The sequence below is a fragment of the Epinephelus lanceolatus genome, chromosome 1 (assembly GCF_041903045.1).
Source record: "Epinephelus lanceolatus isolate andai-2023 chromosome 1, ASM4190304v1, whole genome shotgun sequence".
Taxonomy (NCBI): domain Eukaryota; kingdom Metazoa; phylum Chordata; class Actinopteri; order Perciformes; family Serranidae; genus Epinephelus; species Epinephelus lanceolatus.
The window spans coordinates 18,909,841-18,918,789 of NC_135734.1; the positions used below are offsets into that span (position 1 = coordinate 18,909,841).

The 8,949-nt window shown below is 39.5% G+C and overlaps 1 protein-coding gene across 1 annotated transcript; it reads right to left on the minus strand.

Moving 5' to 3' along the window:
• Positions 1-982: 982 nt before the first annotated feature.
• LOC117257243 (transmembrane protein 233) lies at positions 983-3,846 on the minus strand. The gene is made up of 3 exons (XM_033627271.2): positions 3,388-3,846; positions 2,693-2,827; positions 983-1,557 (listed from the first exon to the last, which is right to left on the minus strand). Exons 1-3 carry the CDS (start codon positions 3,571-3,573, stop codon positions 1,546-1,548), a joined length of 333 nt encoding a protein of 110 aa, XP_033483162.1. The 5' UTR covers positions 3,574-3,846; the 3' UTR covers positions 983-1,545.
• Positions 3,847-8,949: the final 5,103 nt, after the last annotated feature.

Below are 8,949 nucleotides of genomic sequence, written 5' to 3' on the forward strand. Positions count from 1 at the left end.
GTGGTAGATGTGGTTATAATGTAACTACAACATGATAAGAACCTAAGGGTAGGCAACCTGCAGCTCCAGAGCCACATGCGGCTCTTACACCCTCTCCAGTGACTCCCTGTGGCTTTGACATGAAATGAAATGAAACGAATAACTGTTCATCTTTAACATTCAGATTTTCATGTGTCATCATTTCCCTCCCTAAAGTGATTATTGCATTATACAACTGTAACTACTTGTACTTGTGTAGCGAAACAAAAAATGTTGTAACGTTTCATCAACTAAAATGTGCGTCATATGTCTGTGGTGCCTAAATTTTGCGGAACTCTTGTAGCGGTGGCTAACCTGAAGTCTCTCTAGCAAGGCTAGCTATGGATTCCAAATCCAAAAAGGAAAACAAAGGATTTAATAGTATGTGGACAGAATCATTTGTTTTCACCACCAGCACTGCAAAGTTAAAGTACTGAATAATTATAAATAGCCCACTGCAGACTAGCCACCTTGTAAATCACATTAATGAATGCTCATTTAGACCTATTCATAATGTTGATGGGCTAATTTAGACTCAATAGGCTGCTACTTTTATTCAAATATGTTACGCGGCTCCAGGCAGATTTTTTTTTTTTTTAGGCCAGTAATGGCCCTTTTTATTGTACAAGTTGCCGACCCCTGTCTTAACCTATGGGGGTAAACTTCTTTGGCTCACACCAAAGATGCACCACATTGTGCTTAACAATGCCCCTTAGCTGTTCTGAAATCACTGTAAACCACGGCACTTCACGGCTCGCTACTTAAACCTATAACAACACCGCAAGTGGAGAAACATAACAGTAACTAACTAAACTAAACTAAACCACTAATATCTAACTAAAGTTTGCTAACACTGGCCACCATAAGCCACTGGTCATAGCAGACCATGTGAGGCTACAGCAGCAAAACCCCTGACTGTGCTGACTAGAACAAGAATCATAAAACAAAATGAACCAAAGTCAGGTTTGTGTGTTCAGTAATTCTTCTTCTTCTAACATAATGTGCAGCAGAAAATAATGTAGAAATGAGTTCAGAGCAAAGGAGTTTGCTGTTACTGGTAAAGAGCATGAAAACATTGTAACATAATTATTAACAGAATTTGTTATTTTTATGGATAGGTATTTTAATTAAGTTATACACAGTTTACTGTCATCTAGCAATGATTTGAGCAAAAAACAACAGACAAAATAAATACTTTTCTCACATTGGGGTCACAGCCTAACAAAACTTGCTGTACACCCTGGATTCTCTAAACATGTATCAAAAGCTGCCAAAGAATCATAGACATTAAACACCAAAATGTACACGCTCACTTGATTTTATAATCCCTGATTGTCCATATGAAGAGCAGTAGACATGAGAGGAAGTGATGCACAGATTTAAGTAAACATGAGGCGAGTCATAGTCCTTTCATTGGCAGATGGTATCGTTTGAACCGACCACCTGAGCCCATCCAGACATCATCATCCACAGTTTTCTGTTCAACTGTCTTATTTCTCTTCTCCCCCTCTCTCCACTGTCACAGCACTAAAAGTCCATCTGGAACACAAACAGAAGTCTATTAAACACTCACATTAAAGAACATTTCTTCAGTTACGTATAGGAGTAGATAACCACAGGAGAAAAATTCTGGCAGTCATAAAATTTACTGTTATTTACACAGAATTATTAAACATTTTGTCTTGCATAACAATGCACGATTAGACTGTTCCACAGCTCTGTGTGAAAGTGTTCAATATTAAATAATTAAATTAGTATTAAAAAATAGTTAATAAATTGTGTAAAATATATAAATGAAGTAATCATTTCTGAAATAGTTTAAGAAGTTATTAAAATCCTGCTAATTATTATGAATTATTTCATCAATTTTCATTACATTTCATAATAATAAAGTTTATATGATAACAGAGTCCATTTTTTTTAATTTATTTATTTATTTATTTCAAAATGCCCTTTCTCAAAATTCTTTTTTTTATTTTATATTGGCATTTTTTTTACAATTACAATTTTATTTCATGCCATTTTTTTTATTTTATAACATCACTTTTCATCATGACAAATTTTATTTTGTATTACATTTCATGACAGTGGTTTTGTCACTGCCCTCACACCTTTAAGCCAATCACACACACGTCCCTGCAAGCTCAACAGCTGCTACCAGGTTTAGCCAGTTAGCACCTGAGAAATGGCATTTAGAAATTAAAGTGTTGGTAATTAAATAGATTAAATAAATAAATACATAGTTGGCTCTATCCAATAAATTCTGTTATGAGAATAAATGATGAAATAACATTTCATCATAATGACTTCAGTTTTAACAATTTCACAAATTAAATCACTGTTTCACACATTGTTGGATCATGTCACACAATTTATTGACATGATTATTCCTTTAATGGTGTCCTTTTTTAATGGGGAGATTATATAAAAAATATTTTTATTCTCTGTATAATTAAGCACTCAACAGAACTTGCACTGAGTTGACATAGGGAACTAAAACTTTTATTAAGATCTTTTTCTTTTTTTACAATAAATATGCAGAGGTATCATATTCTCTTGACAGTGACATTGTGAATTTCAAAACCATCACAATTAACACCTTGAAACAACTCAGGTGTGTGTACATGTACGGATAATCATTCTCAAACTGCTCAACCAGAGGAGTGTGTCTTACAGTGGTAAAATGAACGATGCAGGAGACAGCGATGATGACAAGGCCGATAATGATGGAGGCAACAGCGACATAGAGAGCGTTCCTGCCCAGGCGCCTCGACCCATCATAGTCACCCTGATAATAGCTGTTCCTAGACTGAGAATGAGAAATCACTGTGACACATAAAACTCCATCAAGACATGTGAGTATTTACTATAAAGACTGTGACACAAACCTGCTGAGCATTTGATCAGCCCCAGAAATGAAAAAGCCAATTTTGGTAACTTTAAAATGTCATCTGAAGCTCTCTTTATGCTACCTGGTCACATGGTTTGAACGTTAAATAGTGTACCTTTCAGATGTTGGCATGCCTGTTAACAAGACGACCAGTGTGGAAACATCAGACAGTGCTGACAGTCTCGTTTGTAGTTTGGTCATTAACTGCATGTTTATATCATCAGTTTCCAACATGGAAATTTTGTGTCATTTTCCAAAATGGAGGATCAAGCAAGTTTGTTTGACGGGCAGAGCAGGTGTGTGTGTGACTGTGTTGTAACGTGTCCAACACATCCACTCACATGTCGGAACACTGTGTAACTGAAACACAAACATCCTGAGGAGAGAACAGATTTCTAATCTCTCTAACACCTTAATGACACACAGCAGTACATCTGCATACTGTTAGATTATATTTATTTAGAAAAGGCCGTGCCTACCATTATAGAGAAGACCAATGCCACAATGTTGACAGGGTATGCAGGACAAAAGCAGGTGAAAATAGTCAAACAAAGGTAGCTGCGGAGTGGAGGCGGAGGTTCCTGTTCCGCTATAGAACCGCGGTCGAAAAATACACTCCCACTCAGGGAATTTTTAACTTGCGAATTAAGCACTCCAAGAGCCATTGTACCTGACAGAAATGAAACACAGTCAGGGGGGTGAAAAACACCCAAATTAGAAACGGTGAAAAGATACAAACCGGAAGCCGGAAAATGAGCACAAAGGACTAAAAATCCAACTTCAGGAACTGGAGTCCAATTTCTAACCAAAATATGTTTGAAATCAGAAGGTCAAAGTGTCGTTGAAAAGTCTGAAAAGTTGTGTGGTGGCTGTACTCCTCTTTCAAAGCTGGGAAAAAACGAAGTTTGTGGGGTGAGAGGGAGCAGGAGAGAGGTGGGAGAGGATCACTAACCCTGCTGGCCTCCATCCAGGACACGGCCCTGAGATGAAGTGTGAGCAGTCAGACTCTGTTTACCACTGCTGGCAACTCACACAAACACAGCACATGCTGAGACATGGAAATGATCCCTGTCTACAGTTCAGTGCTATAACGCCTGTGAATGTTGTTAACACAGCGCACCATTTACAGCACACATGAGTAAGAAATTCTGCTGTACCATGAACCCCTCTCTGGGGTGAAACACTGTTGAGACTATCAGGCTGAATGTGGCAAACATCCTTCCTTGCAAATCTACTGTATCTTGAATATCCTTTTATTGTAGCTTCTGCTCTTTATACTTTGCATGTATCACCTTTAGGTATATTTTCATATCGTACCTCAGTTATATTACAGAGAGAAAAGGATACTATATGTTTTAACGTGGCTAAAACTTTGCCTTTCTACTATCTGATGTGAAGGCTCTCTCTGATGACAAAACCAGGAACAACAGTAGCTGCTTTTCTGAATCACAAAGATTCATCAGTTGTACCATGAGAAATGCTAATAGACATGGCACTGGGCCCACAAAGGGTCAGGAAGATACAGTAGCTTACAAGTGTCTTTAGTCTTTTACGCCACTGTGTTAAGAAATTGTATTTAATTATTGATTTGATGGCAAGATTTTGTTTGCAGAAAAATAATCCTGGCGAAAGGACCCATCCTCAGGACTTCCTTAAAAACTTTGCATTTTACCCAGGTGTGGTTTTGCAGGATGTAGCAGTGCATGCTTCTGTGGGGCTGTGGCTGTCTCAGCAAATTGCACTGATACTGAACAAAACTTGAAACACAACACTTTTGTTTTTGCTCCCACTTTTCACAGGTTTAACTTAAAGGGCCAGTGTGTAAAATGGGTTGAAAACAGTGACATCAGTGGTCAAATTCTAGATTGCAGGGCTCACTCGCTCACCCCTCCCGTCGGGTAAATGACGGTGGCCTTGTAGGGACAAAAAGCCTTGCGCACGAGTTTTTCAGGCGTAGGTCTATCTAGCGACGAGGTGAATATTTATTTAGAAATCTAAACCATGTTACGATATTGTAATGAATCCCTCACGAGCAGGAGACCAGAGGAGCATTCGGGAAAAAGGCCTGTTTATTTGAGCACTCCAAAAACGCTGGTAACACTCCAGGGGGTAAAAGACTCCGTCCCAAACTCTGACTCTTCTAGCGTAACACACACTTCATACACACATACTCGTTTACCATACCAAGTGGGGACCCCCCTCCCCTCTCCGCTCCGCCAACCTCCAGCCCGCACACTGACTGACAGCGTAGCAGGTAAACAGAGCTCAGCTGTTTATTTAGCCTAGCAATATCTCCGGACTATAGTAGCTGCAATGAACGACTTTGAACGCGATTTTGAAGAGTTTCTTGTAGCGGACACAGACCCAGAGCCATACCTGTTTGAGCCGGAGCATACAGATGAGGAACTCCATGTGTTTGATGCTGAGCGGGCGAGAAGAAAGGCTGAATGCACAGAATGGGATTCGGTGCTACTGCTATCATCGTTGGGGAGATATATCATCAGGAGGAAAAGCGCCGCAGAGAGTGCCTCACAAGGAGTGAAGTTGCGCTTCTTTTCCTTGCAGATGACAGTTTGGGTTCATTCTCTCCTGTTGCGTGGTAAGTGTGGTCCATTCGCAAACTTTATAACTAAAAAAACTTTTCACTACTCTCTATCGACGAACTACTAACACTCTCTGCTGTTTCCTCCTCCTTCTTCCTTCCTTCCGCTGTCTTCGTTGGTTTATTTATACACGCGAAACGCGTTCTCTGGCTGGCTGGATTGTCCACTCAGTCTGCCGTACATACATGGCGGCGCAAGATGGCGACCTCTCTAAAGCAAGGCTAAAATCCGTGTTAGTGAGCCCTTCTCATTTTCCAAGATAATCCATCCACCTGACAGGCATGACATATCAAGATGCTGATTAAACAGTATCATTAATACATAGGTGAGCCTTGGGATGGTCACAATACAAGTCCACTCTGAAATGTTGCAAGTTTCGAGGGAGCGTGCCATTGGCAGGCTGACTGCAGGAATGTCCACCAGAGCTGTTGCCTGTGAACTGAATGTTCATTTCACTACCATCAGACATCCCCACTGTTGTTTCAACAAATTTGGCAGTACATCCAACCAACCTCACAATCATACACCATGTGTAACCACACCAGCTCAGGACCTCCACTTCCAGTGTCTTCACCTGCAAGATCATCTGAGACCAGCTACCTGAACAGCTGATGCAACAACTGGTTTGCACAACCTAAGAATTTCTGCACAAACTGACAGTAACTGTCTCAGGGACACTCATCTGCATGCTCATCGTCCTCACCGGGGTCTTGACCTGACAGCAGTTTGTAATTTATCGACCTTTGCGGTTGTAAGGTTGGTTGGATGTACTGCCAAATTCAAGGAAACAACATCATAGAAAACTTGTAGTAGTGACATGAACATTCAGTTCGAGGGATAAGCACAAAAATGTATTAAAATGTTTGTGTAATTTTGGCTATTTTACATGAGAACCTGTGTGAATGCACAACAAAAAAAAAATACTATATTAGTTTGGTTTGTTGAAAATGAAAGGTTGGGCTGAGTGGCAAGTTATGGGCTAGTTTTATGACTAAAGCTTGAAAAATTTACCAAGTTTATTTGATGCACATTAAGTATGAAGGCATACAGAATCTAAGCTACTACTCATGTCTTCCTATAGTTTGTTTATTTGGTCTCACACTACTGTACACACACAAACTGATAGTCTGCCTTGTCAGCCTGCAGAATACAGACCTCCATCTGAGTAGATTTGTGTGGTTGGACATAATTAAGTCCATCTAAATGTCAGTATATTTTAGCACTATTTGTTTGTACATGTTCTCCAGTATAATGTTATGATGGTCAGTTTGAGAATTTATTAGCAGTCAGGTGAAAGTCTAGCTGCAGGTGCAGCAGTACGAGGAACACCAATTTAAGTGCATCTTCGTAAATCGATGATCATGAAAAAATTAAAGCCCCATTACCAAGTTTTTAGGGAGATCTGTATGCCTAGTCCAAATCCACTGGGGGAGGGGTATATTTTGCATACTTACGTGTCACCAAATTCAGAAATGTTCAAATCCAACATGAGGGTTGGAGGCTTTAAGTTGAATTAATATGGAGAAAGACCACTTTCGCACCTAACATTGTATGTCATTGTTGATCAACCGTTGTGAAGTCAGTGTACCTGCGTAGTCTACTGTATTGAAAAAAAAAACAATCACAGTAAAATGCTTTAGAATAATTTATTAGGATTTTAAAATTGAAATTATCAGAAAAATAAACCAACAAAAAAAAAATAAGAAAAGAAAAGCATTGCTGTAAAGCTTGGCGGGGGACAGCCCAAATCTTAAACTTTAACTGAGCTCATGTAGACGAGCTCCTCTCAAAGCATTGGCCCTTTTCCTTACATCAACACAACAGAAGACATCATTAAAATCAATATACAAGGGGAACAAGATCTCAAAACAGAAAAATATAGTTTCTTTTTTTTTTCTGAAAATAAGTCTTAATGCCGCAGAATTATTCACACATCGTCTGCTATTACCAATAATAGTACTATTTTCATTTGTAAGGTAAAAAATAACTTATTGCTTTATTGTAAGTTAAAAAGTTACAGTGTTGGTGTCCAGCAGTAGTTTTATGTCATGTCCCAGGCGGTCTGACAGAGGAACTACTGGCTGGATCAGGAAGTTTTCTGCTGTGCTGAACATCAAACAGGCTGCAGCAAGAAGGCTAAACAAACAGCCTGCTTGTTTTTGCAAAATGTTGAATTGGTTCCAGCTTTCTGACTTTTTCCTGCCAGCCAGTGTCGTCTGTACTGAGGTCCTGTATCAGAGCCGACCGGGAGCGAGACCCTGTTCCATTTCTGGTTCCCTGCCCAAACCCCCTCTGTTCACCACTACACGGAGCAGCAAGTGTGTATAAACAATAATATGTCGGTTCCAGAGGAGCAGAAATTTGTTAAACCTAAATATGAAATGGGAGGGAGGCAGGGGAGAGGAGCAGGTGAGCCATAATGGAACAGGGCGATCTTTTTTTTTTCAGTACCAAAAAAAAAGTGGCAATCGAAATGCTCCTTCGTTGCCAGAAGTAGTTCCATATTACACCTTGATGTATGCGCACAAACACTCACTCACACACACTCAGACGCAATCACATGCACCTTCAATAGCGATAAGAGGACAGAACATGATTGTGATGTTTTCTACAATTGCTTCTCTGAGAATGTCCTTCATTTGTTTTCCACGGTAGAGAACACCGCATAAAAGAACTTTTTTTTAAAAAAGAAAACAATAAAAACAAAAAACATTAAGAAGTGAATCGCGCAAAAATATATATATAATATTTTCAAAAAAGAGGAAGTCAAGTCAACCCCCCCGCCCCCTCCCCAACCCCACGAACTCCTGATTTCTGCTGTGTAAGGTTGTGATTCTTCCATAGTCCGCCATGTTAATCTTAAGTAGTTTTCGTGAAGATGCGAGAAATCTGGTTCATCATGGTGCTGTAACTAAAGTCGAAGTTGCTTTTTCAAGAAGCGAACAAAGTGATGCGTTTGTGACAAAACTGTTATTGAACTGAACACATGTGCCAGACTAACTCCTGGAAGTTTTATTTCTCAGCAGCGATCGCCGATGGCGCTGCGCTGATGCATCACTGGAGCCGACTGGCCAAAGATGTACACATATACCTGTGCATACTGGTAAAAGTAGTGAGATGACCACACATAGTAGTAGATGACAGCCAATCAAATAGCTGTTAACCCTCTCCAAACCAACCAATGACATGCGAGCCGGTTCAGTACCCCCTCCACCCCGCCCTCACCCCAACGTCTATGTACAATATCTTACAGGAAGACATAAAAACATTGCTTTAAAACCAATTACAGAATAAAATACCTTACAGATTATCATTATTATGTCAATATTAATAACAATATTACAAAGGTTTTGTTTTTAAAGACTACCAAAATATACATTTTAGTTTTTTTTTTTCATGTTTTCGTGATGCTTGAGTTAAAAAGAGGACTTCGTTGGA